Consider the following 17,482-nt stretch of genomic DNA (forward strand, 5'->3'; position numbering starts at 1 on the left):
ATGTGACATTTTTTAGTAACACGTGGCACGCAGAGTTAACACATTTCTGTGCAACTGGATGAATGATGTGACCAGAGACTAAAATGACATTACTTTTTTTTTCCTCTTCATTTCTTTATCTTCTTCCTCTCATTCTTCTTCATCTTCTTCATATATTCAATAACCAAACAACAACTCATTTCGCTTTTTCTTCTTTCAAATTTTGTTGTTATGCATATATTTTTTTTTCCTTCATTTATTTATCTTCTTCCTCTCATTCTTCTTTACCTTCTTCATACATTAAATAACCTAACAACAACCCCTTTTGCTTCTTCTTCTTTCAATTTTTTTGTTGGCATTCACCACCAGTTTAATCTGGTTTGGAGGTTAGTTCTGACATCAAGTGGTTCCGGCCCCTTCCCGATCGCAGTTATGAGGGATCGAACCGTGGTCCTCCCTATCAAGTTCAGCAACAATCACCACTGATCAAAGTTGTGTATTGACATGTGTACAGTGATAAAAAACGAAAAATAAAAAGAAACGGATGAAGTAGTTTATATATGACTTTTAGGTAAATGAATAAGTGCCAATGATTTTTTCTTTAAAAATTGGGTGTAAAATTATGGGCTTTTTTCATAAATGTATGAAGGAAATGAAGAAGAATGAGAGGAAGAAGATAAAGAAATGATGAGAAAAAAAAAAGTAATGTCATTTTAGTTTGTGGTCAAATCATTCATCCAGTTGCACACAAATGTGTTAAATCTGCGTGTCACGTGTCCCTAAACAAAATGTCAATTCAACTTTTTTATAAAGTTAACATTTCTTAACGCAAAGGACCAAAGTAACTAACAGATTGCAGAGTCAAGGACTATTTTGTAATTTTTTTCTTGAGTCAGAGACCATAATGACAGCGAGTTACACATTCAGGGACCAAAATGGTTGTTTCTCCGTCCCTCGTGTCAACTCAGCAAGCTGACGTGTGTCCAAAAAAATGTCACGTCAACTTTTTTGTTGAGTTAACAACCAAACTTAACAGCAGGGACCAAACTGACTAACACAATGCAGATTCAGGGACTATTCAATAGTTTTTCCTCAATGAGGGACCAAAATAACAGCGAATTGCACATTGAGGGACTAAAATGACTATTTCCCCAATTTTCTTTCCTTACACTTTATTTCCATCGAACCAAACGAACCTTTAAGAATAAAATCACCACTTGCATTAAAAAAAAAAAGAATAAAACCACCACAGATACAAGTTGGTCAAGTCCATAAAAAATTTGTGTCACACAAAAAGAATCCGTAAAAAATAAATGATTAAATATATTTTTAGTTCATACATACATTTGACCCAAATAGTAAATTATACAATATTTTGTAAAATTGAGTTCAACTTCGACTTTCATAAAAAAAAACTTAGTTGACAATAAGTATTTTAAGTAACTCAATCAGTATTTTAAGTAACTCAATCATCTCTCACATCCTTGTTAAAACCTGGCCTAGTGGCCTGACCAAGGTGACTAATGACCCCTCAGGAGTTGTCCCATAAAATTTCCTTTCATTTATGACAATTTTAATTTGTGAAACTTAAAAAATAAAAAATAGACTTAAATGCAGTTTTACTCTCTGTTTTGAATAATACGGAATTTTACCCCTTATTTTAAAATACGGAATTTTACCCTTCTTATTTTATAATTTGTTGGATTTTGCCCCCCACCAAAATTTTGCACAAAATCTGCTTCTGAGCCTCAAATTCAAAGCTTCGCATATAACTCAATTTGGATCAATAATTCACCAAACTGGTATCGAAACGACCGCAATCAAGTTGGTTTTCCACAGAATCAAACTTCACTAAATTTGGAGTTACAAAGAGAGATTAATTACGATTTTAGTGAAGGTTTATTCAAATTAATTATCGTATGAAACTATTACTGATATTTTCGTCATGCCTCTCACCCTGTAGCTCATTTTTTAATACTATTTACATGTATGGAAAGCTAACGAAATTACCCTTGTTGGCATTTCAATTTCGTCGAATTTGGAGTTATGATGCGTTTGGTTGACGATGTTGAATTTGAAGATCACAAGTAAATTTCTGTAGAATTAGTAATTGGACAGACCTTTACTAAAATGGTAATTAATCTCTCTCTGTAACTCCAAATTTAGTGGGGTTTGATTATGTGAAAAGCTAACTCGATTACGGTCGTTTCAGTATCAGTTTTGTGAATTATTGATCAAAATTGAGTTCTGTGCGAAACTTTAAACTTGAAGCTCAAAAGCAGATTTTGTGCAGAATTTTGATGGGGGCAAAATCCAACAAATTATAAAATAGGTGGAGGGTAAAATTCTGCATTTTAAAATAGGGGGAGTAAAATTCCGCATTTTTCAAAATATGGGGTAAAACTGCATTTAAGCATAAAAAATAATCTAATTTTTTTTTTACCATTTTTCCTCCTGTAACTTTTAACGACCGATCAACCAAAAATATACACTTACTTAATTAAGCTAAGAAATTAAATCATCCTCACAAATCACAATCTTTACTAACAAAGCAAAGGATAAGTGATTCCCTTATGAATGAAAGTGTATGACATCACTAATATCATCATCACCATAAAATAATTCAATCCAAAAGCTCTAAAAAGCATGACCATCTTGAATTCTTTTTCATAAATTTTTTTATAATGAGTTGGGGATCGAACTCAAGATCTATAACGTACTATCCAAACCTCTTATCACTAGACCAAACCTAGTGATATTACTAAGTTCCTTTACACCCGTTTTTTCATAGTTCCAATAATATTATATCTAGTTATTTATTAGAGAAAAAAATTGGTAATTCACATTTCAAGTTTGTCTAGGTGTAAAAAAAAAGTTTGTTAAGTAGGATCCTCTCCATTTCTCATTCTTTCCATTTTCTTCATTATTATATAATTTTGAGAATATAAACGCAAAAATGTGATATTAAATGGGTCCAAATAATATTTTTTTACAGAGGGTCCAAATACTTTTTATACACCCAAGAACATTTAAAAACTTTGGTAATGAAAAAAATGAAAATGATAGAAAATGGAGAGGATCTCAACTCACAAAAATTGTTCTTTTTAAAATTCGAACTCAAATTTATTTAAAATGAAAAATTTATTAACCTCTCAAATCCAACTCACCAATAATTTTAGTTCAATCACTAATTAATTTCTCTCTTTTTACTTCTAAGAACATCTTCAATGGTGATACCACTTTGGGTATCATACATTACTAACAAGTGGTCCATACAATGCCAAGTAATATTTCTGCAATTTATACATTTTTTTTTTGAACAAAATTTATACATATTTTACTCCAATGGTAATACTACTCGTTGAGTATCATGTATTAATGACAAACAATAATATTTTGACATATATGGAAGCTATTAAATTGGATTTATATACCAAAAATAAAAATAATAATAACATTAAATTGATGATAGAGTACCTTATTTAAGGTACCGGTATCATCAATTTTGATATCATATGTCACGTCATGGAACTCCAATAATAAAAAAATTAAGATACGGTATCATTAGTCTATGAAACTCTCTTAGATACCCTTATTGGAGATGCTCTAACAGAAGGATATATAAAAAAAATGTGTAAAAATTAAAAGATATCAACTTATATTGTTCAATATCAACTTTTCCATTCTAATATACAATAGTCAGTTTTTTTTGGTAACAATGATATTGATATGAAGTTTTCACCGCCGTTAGCGATGACTAATCCCTGTCGGGCAACCTATGGGACATACAAGATGAGTTCTTCCCTTTCAACCAAATTTTCTCGGTACACATGAGCTATAACTCAAACCCTTATCACATGCTTAACAAGACCAAAACTCTTACGACTTGAATTGATTTATTGTTGGTAGATTTATCTTTATTCTAAATATAGATAAATGCTTTTTTATTTTATTACATTCAATATATTTCAACTTAAACTTTGATATATCTCGATCTCAATAATTTCCACTCAAAAATATCATTTGTCATATGACCCTTTGGTGTCACATCATATTCAATCTTGCAGTTAATTTGGGATCATGCTTTTCCCATCGTGCAATACACGCACATAATCATGCGTGTGCTTAAACCATAAACCACAAACATCAACAACAACATTCAACAGCAGCAAAGTGTTCTGTTCTTTCCAACCATTTTCCTTTGTTACAACACCAGTGTTACTATTGAAGCTTAAATGAGTAGGCTTGCACCATTATCAGAAGAACCAATCAATGAAGAAAATGAAAGAAACAAAAAAAACTCAAAGAAAGGTTTTCAATTATGGATGAATTGGAATTGGATCAAGACTCATTTTTCTCTTGTTTTTAACAAGAAATCTAACCTTAAGATGCTTCTTAGTGTTCTTGGTTGTCCTCTTTTTCCTGTTCCTATTCACCCCAAATTACCCCTTAATGAGGTAAGCCATTTTTTTTGTTCTTCTATTCACTTTTTTTTTTTATCTAAATTTTAATGCTAGCTCCATGCAATTTTATTTTTTTTATAATAATTAACATGTCTAGTATGTTACACAAATATATATAACTTATCACATAACTCTAATTAAATGAAATAAAATACTACTATTATGATTTTAAAATATTTCATTTCTATTTAGAATCATTCACATGAAAAAATAAATAAAGTTGTTAATATTTTCTCCTTAATCAGGTTTGAAAAATGGTCTCTTGACTATTTAAACAAAAAAATTATATAAAAATGATAATTGACTTTACCAGATAGAACTCGCCCTCCAGCTACGAGACGGTTTGATTATTTTTTGTTGATTGAAATAATGTTCTTTGTTGATTGAAAATGGTTACTTGGTTAAAAGTGTTCAAATTCAGAGATAAGTATATTTAAGATAATTTTCTTTGTTTTTTTTTTGTAATTCTTTTTTTAAAATCATTTTAATATTTATGTTTATATATGCCATCAATGTTACTTTGTATGTGTAAAAGTTTGATCCTTTTTCAGTGATCTTCATTTTGTCACAATTTGTTACAGGTTTCGTCTTCGGCGCAGTACATTATACACCACTTCAGTGCTGCAACAGGGTGTAGGAAGTTGGAGGGGACAGTAAAAAATGTGTTTGCAACTGGAAAAGTAACAATGGTTGTGGTGGATGAGCTTGGATCCGTCGTCGGTGGTGCCGGAGTTAATGGAATTTCAGAAAAAGGGTGTTTTGTTATGTGGCAAATGGTTCCTGATAATTGGCAGATAGAGATTGTTGTTGGTGGCCAAAAGGTTGTTGCTGGTAGCAATGGCACCATTGCTTGGCGTCACACGCCTTGGCTTGGCGTTCACGCTGCTAAAGGTGGTGTTCGCCCTCTTCGTCGTGCACTTCAGGCAAGTTAATTTGTTGAAACTCGACTTTGAATGTGATTCATTTTACGAAATTGATTTTGGTTAAAACTTAGTTTAATCTGAAACAATTTATATTTAGATGTTTTATACTTTGAAAGTAAGTGTAATAAAACTTAGTGTAAACTTTTCAACATTATAAAAACGTTACTTTTCAAGAGTTTTAACACGGTTGCATGCCCAAGTCAGAGGATCGAAGCCATGACCTTGACTACGGTTAAGCTAGAATAGACCAATGTCATCTCATCTAAGTGCTCTTGGGTGGAAATTAACAATTTAACATTATAATTATGAGAAGAAAAATATTATCAAGGTGATTAATAAACATCTTTAATTGGTTTAAATAGTCATAAATGTCAATTAACTACTGAGTACTGCTACAGATCAAATTTAATAAATTCAAGATTTAAACACATAAGAGTATGTTGTAGGCCAATGAATTGCATCATTTACTTCCCTAATAAATTTCATTTATTCATTCAATCTAACCACATTCATATACTGCTGTCAAAAAAACCACATTCATATACTTCCTTTTCTTTATCATTTACTTTCTTTTTAGTTTGCAATAATGGTGATGAAGTTTGAACCTTATGATTTCTTGAGCATCTAATTTAGCATCACTAGTCTCAACTACTATGTGATAGTGATTTTGTTGTTATTACCTTAAAAATAAACATTAATTGTGATTTTGCTATGTAGGGACTAGACCCTTTGGCAGTATCAGCTGTATTCAGTGCAGCACAACACATGGGAGAGAAACAAATCAACGGCGTAGATTGTTTCGTACTAAAACTCTCAGCCGATCAAAAAGACCTAATCGATCGAAGCGACAACACGGCCGAGATGATAAAACATGCTATATTCGGTTATTTTAGTCAAAGAAGTGGACTTTTAGTTTACTTAGAGGATTCTTACTTGACAAGGATTCAAGCAATAGGTACTAACCCTACATATTGGGAAACAACAATGTCGACAAAAATCGAAGATTATAGAGGTGTTGATGGTGTTATGATTGCACATTCTGGATCAACAACTGTGATGATAACAAGGTTTGGTGATAATCTTAAGGATGGACCTGTAATTACTAGGTTGGAAGAGTCATGGACCATTGATGATGTTGCATTCAATGTTCAAGGGTTGTCTATTGATTGTTTCTTACCACCTCAAGAACTTAACAAAGATTGTCCACAACAACATCTTGATTGGAGATCATCTTTGCATAGATGATGTATATTATATAAAAAATTTGTAATGGTTGCGTTTTATTTTTATTAGGTTTTGAGTTTGAATATGAGAATGCAGCAACGTTAAAACTCTTGAGGAGAGTTTTTGCTGCTTTTTGTGTTCAACATGGCTCGAGGGATTAGCAGCTGTGCACAAGGACACCGATTCATATAAAAAAACACTAATTGTTACTTAACATGTATAATGAATGGTTTTGTAATTGTACTACAGTTCTAACCGACACATTCTCGGCGCAATAGATGTTTGGTAATTATCTTGAGTTTGTTCTTAGCTATGAGATGAGTGCCGATAAGAACTATGAAACTGCAAATGACTCATTAAATCAGTTATACTGCAAATGACTGAACATTCTATTTTATATACTAATTAGCTAATGGTCCTATACTAACTAGTTAATATACTAACTAAATAATGAGACTAACTCTTTGTATATTTCAACAGTCTCTCGCAAGTTGGAAATCGTTCACAACACTTCTAGTTTGAGATAAATAACACAAAAAAAAAATGATGAAAGTAAAATAAAACAAATTAAGAGTAATCTCTAAATTTGTAGCGGTTGAGGTGCATAACTCCTAGAAGTCTTCAACCAACTTTTAGAGTGTGTTTGGATGGGGAATTTTTTGAGGTAAAGTAATGTTTTGAGGGAATTCAAATGATTTGAGGTGAATTCCATTGTTTAGATGAAAATTTGAAGAATTTTCAAAATGATGGAAATTTATGAAGTATTTTGTTCAAGTTAAATTTAGAGAATTTCAAAATGACACCTAAAACCAAAGAATTTGAAATTCCTTCTTCTCTATAAACTTTTAAAAATTACTAATTGATCGTAAAACCTAAAATTAGCCGAAAAACCTAAAATCGACGATAAATGCTAAATCGGCTGAAAATCCAAAAAAATTGGCAGAAAAAACCTAAAATCGGCCAAAAGGCCAAAAATTGACTATAAACCCTAAAATCGGCTGAAAACCCAAAAAATCGGCCGAAAAACCAAAAATCGACCAAAAACCCAAAAAACGGCCGAAAACCTAAAATCGGCCAAAATCCAAAAAATCGACTATAAACCCTAAAATCGGCCGGCAACCCGAAAAATCGGAAAAAAAAAACCAAAAATCGGCCAAAATTCCAAAAATCGACTATAAACTCTAAAATTGGCCGAAAACCCAAAAAATCGGTCAAAAAACCAAAAATCGACCGAAACCCAAAATCGGCCAACATCCAAAAAATCGGCCGAAGAATCTAAAATCGTCCCTAAACCCAAAAAACTCGGCCGAAAACCTAAAATCAACCCAAAATCCTGAAATGTAAACCCCAAAATCGGCCGAAAAACCTAAAATCGACTATAAACCCATTTTTCGGCCGATATTAGGGTTTACAGTCGATTTTGGGGTTTTTCGGTCGATTTTTCGTTTTTCGGTCGATTTTAGGGTTTATAGTCGATTTTTGGGTTTTTCGGCGATTTTAGGTTTTTCGGCCGATTTTTTAGATTTAGGGTCGATTTTTGGGTTTTCGATTATTTTTTAGGTTTTCAGCCGATTTTAGAGTTTATAGTCGATTTTAGGGATTTTGGTCTTTTTTAGGTTTTTCAGCCGATTTTGTGTTTACTGTCGATTTTAGGGTTTTTGGCCGATTTTAGGTTTTTCGGTCAATTTTTTCGGTTTTATCGGCCGATTTTATGGTTTTTGGCCGATTTTAGGGTTTTTCCGCCGATTTTAGGTTTTTCAGCCGATTTATGGTTTTTGACCGATTTTAGGTTTTTCCGCCGATTTTTTCGGTTTTTGGCCAATTTTTGGGTTTAGGGTCGATTTTATTAAAATAAATAAAATTAAATGAAAGAAATTCAATTACATTACCCAAACAAAGAATTTTACAATTGATGGAATTTTAACACATTATCCAAATACTGAAATTTGAAAAATCAAGGGAATTCAATTAAAACAATTGAATTGCCTAATATTTGAAATCCCTTAAATTTCTAAAATCCCTCGTTCAAACACACTTTTAAGGTGCAAAAGAAACCATATCTCAAGATTTAATCACTTGGAGGAAGCAACAATCCAAAACTTAACCATCAAGTAAAAACCACGGCTCAAAGCTTAATCACTTGGAGGAAGCAACACTGCGTAACCACCATATAGAACGAAAGCATAAATCAACAAAAATCACAAAACTTAACCATGAAGAACACTCACTCAAGCCAGAAGCTAAAAACAAAGCCATCAGGGAAATACATCACCAAAGATTTGATGTGCACATAAAGTGGAAACCATTACTTCAAACAAGACAGAGGCAGGTGCAAAAACTTCACAAAGAATGACCATATAATACCAATGAATAACAAAAGGCTAACAACTAGTCACTTTACACAAAATATCATGCAACACAACTAAGACATTGCAATAAAATGGTTGATGAGTTCGATTCCCAGTGAGAAGAATTCTTAGTTAGAATTTCCTAACTTCGCAGCCGAACTCTAGATTATCAGGTTCTTTCTCTTTGGAATCAGAGGACCAATGCAAAAAAATAAAAAAGAGAATATTATGCAACGGATTTCAGAATCTGCCTAGGTATTTGATGAGTTTACGAGACCAAGGATAGAAAGTTAGCAACACTACACAGAATTGTCAAACCACAACAGTATCTCCACTTTACTAATGTTTTGTATCATAATTTTTTGGCTTAAATGCAGTTTTGGTCCCCCAAGTTTCACAATTGCTTGATTTTAGCCCCCTACATTTCGATTGCTTGATTTTAACCCTCTAAGTTTCACAATTGCTTGATTTTAGCCCTCCAAGTTTCAATTGCTCGATTTTGGCCCCCCAAGTTTACCCCATTTTGCATTTGCTGGCCCCCATTGACTTTTTTGACAAAAAATTGCTTATGTGACATTTAAAAAAAAATTAAAAATATGTTTTAATTAAAAAAATTAAAAAATAATAATATTTGCTTTTATAAAAATGTATTAAAAATTGTTTTTTTAATAAAAGGTTTAATAATTATTTTTTATTTAAAAAAAAGTTTACAAAGTTTTGAAAAAATAGTTCATAAAATGTTTTTTTTACTTTTTTATATAACAAAATTATTTTACAAACTACATATAATAAGAAAAATATTTTATAATTTATTTTTAAAAAACAATTTGTAATTTATTTATTTATTTATTTTAAAATACTTATTTAATTTTAAAATGCTACATAACCAATTTTTAATCAAAATATTCAACAGGGGCTAGCAAATGCAAAAGGGGGTAAACTTGGGGGGCCAAAATCGAGCAATTTAAATTTGGAGGGCTAAAATCAAGCAATTGTGAAACTTAGGGGGTTAAAATCAAGCAATTGAAACGTGGGGGGCCAAAATCAAACAATTGTGAAACTTGGAGGGCCAAAACTGCATTTAAGCCTAATTTTTTTTTAAAAAACTCGAGTTCGATTTCTGATGAAATAATTTTTGGCTAGACTATATTTATCTCGCGATTGAATTTTAGATCATCAAAGTCCCTCCCCTGAAAATTAGAGGGTTAATACAACAAAATAATAATTTAAATCCAAATCCTTTTACTTCGACACCTTTAACCCTTGACTAAAATCAATTAAGCTATTTATCCATGTTGTCGCATTACTAAGGCTCTGTTTGGTATTATCAAATTTTTAGCTTATAGCTTATAAGCTCATAAGCTCATATCATATGATTAAGGGTCTGTTTGGTAAAAATAAGCTATAAGCTAGCTGATCGCTGATAAGCTAGCTGATAGCTGAAAAGCTAGCTTATAGCTGAAAAGCTAGCTTATTGAAATTAAAGTGTTTGGTAAAATTAGCTTTTAAAGTGGTTATTAAATATGAAATTACATAATTGATAGTGGGTAGTTTATTTTTTAGAGTGGGTAGTTATTAAATTAAAGGGTAAAAATGGAATAAAGTGTAAAAAGCTATAAGCTATAAGCTCAAATGCTACTTGAAATAGCATCTGAAAAAAAGCTATAAGCTAGTACAAAAAGCTTGTTACCAAACACCTCTAATTTTTTGAAACAAGCTTATAAGCTCATATAATAAGCTATAAGCTAGCTTATTTGTGTTACCAAACAGAGCCTAAAAAAAGACTTGTTTGGTAAACATTTTTAAAAAAGAGCTTATTATAACTTATTTTTCAAAAGGTATTTCGAGTGCTATGGAATGAAGAAGAAAAATAGAACATAGAATGGCACTACCACTCCTCCTCCGCTTGACTTCTTCTTCTTCTTTACGGTTCCGTAAACCATTTCGCCTCTTGGCATTTACATTCTCTACCACTTCACAGCCAAACCCACCTCCCATTCGAGTTTCCCTCACCGACTCAGTGGGTCGCGCTGTCTTCGCAACTCGCCCAATCCTTACCGGAGATCTCATCCACACCGCCGAACCCGCCATCTGCCACCCTTCACCTTCCTCCCTCCATCCCGTCTGCTACTCATGTCTCGCCAGACTCCCTAACCACTCCACCGTCTCCCCCTTTTGTTCTCACCGTTGCCACCAACGCAGTAAGGTGCATTTTTTATTTTTATTTTTAACATGCTTTCTTCTCACAATATATGTGAATTTCATTCCATTGCAAATTCTCAATCAGCGGATATTATTAGATTATAAAATTGTTGTGCATTTTCAAAAATGCTAATTAAGTTCACCCCCCGGTAAGCTATTAATCAGTGACACTCCTCGGATTAGGCGTGGAGTATCGAACATTTATGATTACATTGAATTATGTTATTTTCTTTCAAATTATTATCAGTATCGACATGATGGTGTCGGCGTGTCAATGTCGGTTGTTGGTGTCTGTGTCCATGCTTCATAGTGTGTAAGTATCAACTAAGAGACAAATTTGATTAATATTTTGCAATTAGAGAGTTAGTTTTTGGAATATTGATAATGTAGGAGACTAGTTCAATATGGTCCAACAAGGCAACAACTTTAGAGAATAAATTGAGTATTTACTCTTTTAACTTATTGGCTCTCCTACTTTTTCATAAACAAAACTATTTATAAACTTATAATAAATACTTTTTGCATAAGCAAAAGGATGATAATGAGAAACTCTTTAGGTTAGAACTGAAGTAAATGTCATGCGCCAAAGCTATATATTAGATTTCTATTCCTTTGAGGGGGTGGGTAGCTCAACTTGTGGTTTGAGATAAAGGTTTAAGATGTTAAGTTGTCAAAGGATCTGGGTTCAAGTTCCGATGAAGGAGAAAAATACTAACATTAACAATTAATTACTGACTTTGGCTGTTTAAAATAAAAATAAAATAAAAAAATGTTAAATCTGCTAACAAGCACTGGGTTAAAAGAATGAGTTTGCAGAATAATGGCATAGTTTATTGGACAAGCTTTGAGTTTAACTTATGTCTACTACAAGTCTACAACTTTGTCATGCTAATTCCGTGGTTTCAGTCATGAGCGATGAATAATATATGGAGCGTGCTCAATCAAAGCAAAAGTTTTGTTATTTGGATTCTAACCACGCTTTCATATGATCTTGCACTCTTGTTATTTAGAATAAATATACTTTGATCTCAGATAATCACTCTAAACTTATGGACCCTACACAAAGTCTCGTTCAAAATAACAAAGCAAGAGTAGTGGTTAGTGTTGCAAATCACAGATAGCGGAAAATAGCAGTTTGTTTAAATTCCACTATGCTACGTTGCTACAACACCACAAAAGTCTCTATTTGACACCACTTTGTACTAAATAGCATATCTTGGAAAAATAGTGTTTTGTTCAAATTTCACTACTCTGCTATAGCCATTATTTGACGACACTGGTTTTCCAATAACATTATGTGAGGTTAGTGTAACTATCCACACTATTTTTTATATTAATGTGCCACTGCCATTTGATATCTGACTTGTTGAGAGCTGCGGCCGTCATATATTTTCTACTTGTAGATATGTCACATGTTTTCACCTTCAATGTTTGCATAAACATGCCAGCTATTCATGCAAAATGTAATGTAGGAATTTTTCAGTCTTCTCTGCAGATATGTACTTATTTTGTGATTTTGATATTTATAGGAATATTATGATGTTGAGATGAAAGCAAATTGGACGGATTTTGATAACTATTGCCGGTATGAGAATTATTCTCTAGCATAAAAAGATTCTCTCTTCAATTGTGATAGATTTCACGAATCTTTAAACCTCTCAATAGAATAAATATATATACATCTTCTCATTTTTTCAGTTTTAATGGAACTAATTTTGCTCTTTGGTTTTATAAGTAGCCTAATATGTTATATGCATCATAATTCTGTAACCAAATTAAAAAAAATATATATGAATCTTCAATACAAATGTTCCGAACTGCACGTTTTTGTTTACCAGTGTAAGTCTGATGCAGACAGTACAGTGTAGAGAAGATTAGCTGATGGAAGAAGCTATATTTTCATTTTCATCCCTCAGTAGCCTTTTTATGTTTTTGTCACATGTTTTGGTGGTTTTAAACTTGATGTAGCTTACCAAAATAATTTTGTCACTTTTCACAACTTCACGTCTAAAAATCTTATACATTTGAATCTTAGACATTTTATCATTTAGAATTTAATTGCACCTAAATTAAATTATATCAGTGATAAATACCTGAACTCTTTTCAAAGGAACCAAGGTTTAAAATATCCCTTCCTAGTAAAGCGGTTGGCTTGCATGATCATATCAGGAGTTGCCAGAAGTGACAGTATTGACATACTTCAACCTGCCAATTTGACACCTGAGATGATTTTAGAGGTGAGAATTTACAAGTTTATGATAATGAAAAAACTAGTTAGTTGACAGCTTTCTTCTATAAACAATGAAAACTAAGTTGTGAACATTTGATTGGAAGCTTTTCTCAATGATTCTTTTAATGTAGAGAAATGATATTTCGACACAAAATTTGACAAAAATTTAACGCAAGTCAAATATTTGGTTATTTACGTTTGGTAGATGGTTAAAGAATATGACAAGGTGTTGCAACTCATTAACCATCCACTGAACGTCATTAACTGTAATCTTTAATGTCATTAGCCACGATTTTCGTGTGTTTAAATATACATGATATCCATTAACCAAAATTTGTGTTCAAATATACACATGAAAATGGTGGTTAGTTACATTAAACATCATGAACCACCATTTTCAATGTAATTAACCGCATGTTTAAACTGCGTTGAATGTCAAAATTGTTGCCTAAATTTGTTGTCAAATTTGTGTCTCAAAAAAACACAACTGTTTGATGTACGGGTGCTTGTAGAAGTGAAATTGTATTGCATGTTCAACTAGCTTGTAGAAGTGAATCAGTTTGTTTTCAAAGGAAATCTTTCTGCCGCAAATCATCGCATTTCATATAAATTGTTCTCCAGAAGAGTAGGAAACAATTATTGATGTTCAAATTGAAGTTTGGTAGGTTTGATAAAGTTTTACAATCTGTAATTTGCTTCTTCAATCTGTTTATGCATTGCATCATTTTTCAGATGGAAGAGGAGTTCACCTTGCTAAGGAATGCCTTCACAAAGGCACTTATTGAAGATGAACAAATTGCATGTATCCTTCTTTAGGAACATTTTTTTTGTATGTAGTAGATACACATCACTCACATGCATAAAAAGAACACAGATATAAGTTGAGAGATTACTTATCTTGGCATTTCCAGTTTTAACCAAGCAATGGTACATTAGTGTTTTGGCACGAATTCGAATCAATGCATTTCGCATCGAGTTGGCTGGTGGTGGATCATATGAAGATCTTCTTTCTTCAGCATTTGCATCTGTAGAAGCTGAAGCTGCTGTTGGAAATGCTGTCTATATACTTCCTTCATTTTATAATCATGATTGTGGTGAGTACAATTTTCTTTTATTTTTCTCTATTTATGTCATCGACATGAGCTTATGTGTCTTTTTGTTGTTTCCCCTCTGTTGCTTGATCAAGTTTTCCAACTTGAGCGCATCCTGTAGATTATTCATAAAGCAAAATGACTCAAAACTGGAAAAGCAAATTCTTAATAAATATTTGCATTCTATGTTTACTTGTTTAGGAGTAGTGGTAACTGAAAAGTTACATACAGATGGACAACCTCTCTAAACCTTGTTGTTTTTAACCATGAGAAATGAACAATTTGATTTATTGGTATTGCAGATCCTAATGCACACATTATATGGATAGATAGTGCAGTGGCAAAATTGAAGACCCTCCGCGACATTGATGAAGGTTTGTCCTAAATTATACTTTATCTGATTAAATGTTTTCTCCCTGTAAATTTGTAGAAGTTCTACTAATTCAATGTTTTCTCCAAGAAGTAGAGCATTCAATGATTTCTGAAGAAGGTCTACTCATTTTTATTTAGGGTGCTTGTCTTAGGTAGTCTTCAATCAAATCTCAACGCAAACCTTTTTAAACTCGTATCTTCTACGACACCGATCATTGATAGAACACTTTAGGAGAATACCCTTTAAAGTCTTTTCCTAAATAATTTTGCAGTTTTTGTTTTTAGCCGAGGCTATAGTTTTGATTGGTCCATGTAACCAACTCCCTCTAGATAAGGCTTCGTTGTTATTGATCTTGTGTTATAGAGAAAGTAGTTATTATTTTGTTATTGCAATGTGATCTTGCTAATCAAAGTTGGTATTATTTTTATCATTCTTGATTTTTAGTCAAAATTTTCCATACATCTTTCACAGAATCACAGTCATTCTCCAATTAGTATAAAGAGCCCCCTTTTTTTTTTTATCTTCATTTTCTTTCATTTTTACCAGGAGGAAACATTACTATAAGATATTGAACTTGGATTGTAGCAAGTTGATGATTTGAAATTTTTTCCTAAAACTATTATTGATCAACTACAATTCTCTTCGGTAAACTGCAGGTGAAGAACTGAGAATCTGCTATATAGATACCAGTATGGACCGTGATGCCCGGCAAGAACTATTGTTTCGAGGATTTGGATTTCATTGCAATTGTAGTAGGTGTTTGCATGGTGATTAGCTATTATTCTTGATAACAATTCTCCTAGGTTTTGTAATATTAAGTAGTTGGATACAGGCTATGATGTAAACTGATCAAATTTTGGGTATTTAGAATTTTAGATAATAGATACCATGACCAAACTTCATAGAGTCTTCATGTATTTTAATAACAATCCATCCACTAACACGTAATTCAGGAAGTCGAATAATGGAACTCTAAAAGGGGTTTGAATAGTTTTATCCGTTTATTAAAAATTCGAACATTTTTCTAAATTTGCAAAGGAAATTTGAATGAAATTGTGAAATTGCTAATTGCAAGTAAGTTTGATTGAATCAATATGAAATTTCACTTTTTCTTTTAATGGTGTCCGGCTATTTGATTGAGCCGAAAACCTACCAATGCATAAAGGTTTTGATTTGATCGAGAGCTCAAATGGGGGAGGCGAGAACATCTTTATCGAACAAAAGCTTTACTGTTCTAAATAATGAGATTGATTTTCAAAATTTGATCGAGAATCTTATCATCAACTGATTGACCCTTTTTTGTTGGGTGTCCATGTCTCAGAACTGTTCTTCTCTATGATGCACGGGTATTCCATTTGAATGAGAGTATCAGTACCGGGTACATACCCGTACCTTAATTTATGCTCATACACGTACATTAGTTTTTATTAAAATGTCGTACTCCGTACCGGTACCCGCACCTAGACAATGTAGGTTCTTCTAGCCAATAATTTAATTATTGATCAGATCGGGACCAATTCATTGGCAAATGAAAAATCTACCACCCCCTGTGTTGTCTTATTTCATGAGGGAAAATGTTTGTTAATTCGACCCCGTAAACTTCGGGAGAAGGGAATCGATCAATAATATATCAAAATTGAGATATACACGCATGAAGGGTGTAAATTATACTTTTGAAATTGATTGTTATGAAGATTTGAAAAATGTGGAATGCAAAGATGAAGATTTGGAATCTATTGAAATTCCATGCTTTACGCCCTAGGTCTGCAACGACCCCTTGCATTAAGTTGAGTTGGGCTTTACCCTTGTGTGGCCGTTGACCTTTGATTCTCTTATCTAAACAGGGGTATACTTACTTACCAGGTGGCTTCATGCTTTCGTAAGGCTGGATTGTTAAACACCGCCTTGTACCTTAAATGTTGTGTGCCTACAAAAGTATACTTTTGAAATTGACTGTTATGAAGATTTGAAAATGTGAAATGCAAAGATGAAGATTTGGAATCTATTGAACAAAGAGCAATTGAAGTGCTTAAGCATACAGATTGATTGATATACGCGCATGCAACTTAGCAATTTCCAGAAAAATACTAGAAACTAGAAAATAAAAAATAAAAAATAAAAAATAAAAAATAAAATAGCAAATTGCGTTTGCCGGGAGTCGAACCCGGGTCTATTGCTTGGAAGGCAATTATCCTAACCGTTGGACTACAAACGCTTGATATACTTAGTGTACAACATTATGAATTAGTTCTTATCTTCTTGATGAGGGAAAGTAAATATGTATGAGGATGTAAATATTTTTGTTGATCCTTAGATATTAGGTCCAAAGCATTCTAGGAGTTGGATTCCATAATTACAAACTTATAATCAATATTTCAAGCCATGAAGACCCATATCCAAATAGCTGGGAGTTATGCTAGCAAATTAGAAACTCTAATGCAACCTTCGGGACGAGATACCTTTCACTTGTCGAGGTACATGATGATTCACATATTGACGAAGAGCATAAACCATGAAAGAATTACAGAAAAAAAAAATGCTATTCATTGAAGCACAAGTATCTTTTTTCACATTTTAAAATATCAATTTATTTCTATTCTTCCAAATCTCCCAACATATACACTCCCTACTCATATTTGCACAACTCTT

General features: G+C 32.5%; 2 protein-coding genes and 1 non-coding gene across 4 annotated transcripts; 2 read left to right on the top strand and 1 right to left on the bottom strand.

Moving 5' to 3' along the window:
- Positions 1 to 3,971: 3,971 nt before the first annotated feature.
- On the top strand, positions 3,972 to 6,887 carry LOC123906115. Its single transcript, XM_045955974.1, has 3 exons — positions 3,972 to 4,436; positions 5,024 to 5,365; positions 6,083 to 6,887. Exons 1-3 carry the CDS (start codon positions 4,215 to 4,217, stop codon positions 6,608 to 6,610), a joined length of 1,092 nt encoding a protein of 363 aa, XP_045811930.1. The 5' UTR covers positions 3,972 to 4,214; the 3' UTR covers positions 6,611 to 6,887.
- A 3,893-nt stretch (positions 6,888 to 10,780) lies between these two features.
- Positions 10,781 to 15,860, top strand: LOC123906125 (histone-lysine N-methyltransferase ATXR4). Of its 2 annotated transcripts, none has more exons than XM_045955983.1 (7): positions 10,781 to 11,143; positions 12,669 to 12,724; positions 13,223 to 13,376; positions 14,102 to 14,171; positions 14,281 to 14,463; positions 14,763 to 14,834; positions 15,490 to 15,860. In XM_045955983.1, exons 1-7 carry the CDS (start codon positions 10,820 to 10,822, stop codon positions 15,606 to 15,608), a joined length of 978 nt encoding a protein of 325 aa, XP_045811939.1. In that variant the 5' UTR covers positions 10,781 to 10,819; the 3' UTR covers positions 15,609 to 15,860. The 2 variants fall into 2 exon arrangements, with proteins under 2 accessions (XP_045811939.1, XP_045811942.1); XM_045955986.1 differs by having other exon boundaries at positions 13,250 to 13,376; positions 15,490 to 15,856.
- Positions 15,861 to 16,976: 1,116 nt separating this feature from the next.
- Positions 16,977 to 17,048, bottom strand: TRNAG-UCC. The gene has a single exon. It is a non-coding gene; the product is annotated as a tRNA-Gly (tRNA).
- Between the last annotated feature and the right edge of the window lie 434 nt (positions 17,049 to 17,482).

The sequence above is a fragment of the Trifolium pratense genome, linkage group LG1 (assembly GCF_020283565.1).
Source record: "Trifolium pratense cultivar HEN17-A07 linkage group LG1, ARS_RC_1.1, whole genome shotgun sequence".
Taxonomy (NCBI): Eukaryota; Viridiplantae; Streptophyta; class Magnoliopsida; order Fabales; family Fabaceae; genus Trifolium; species Trifolium pratense.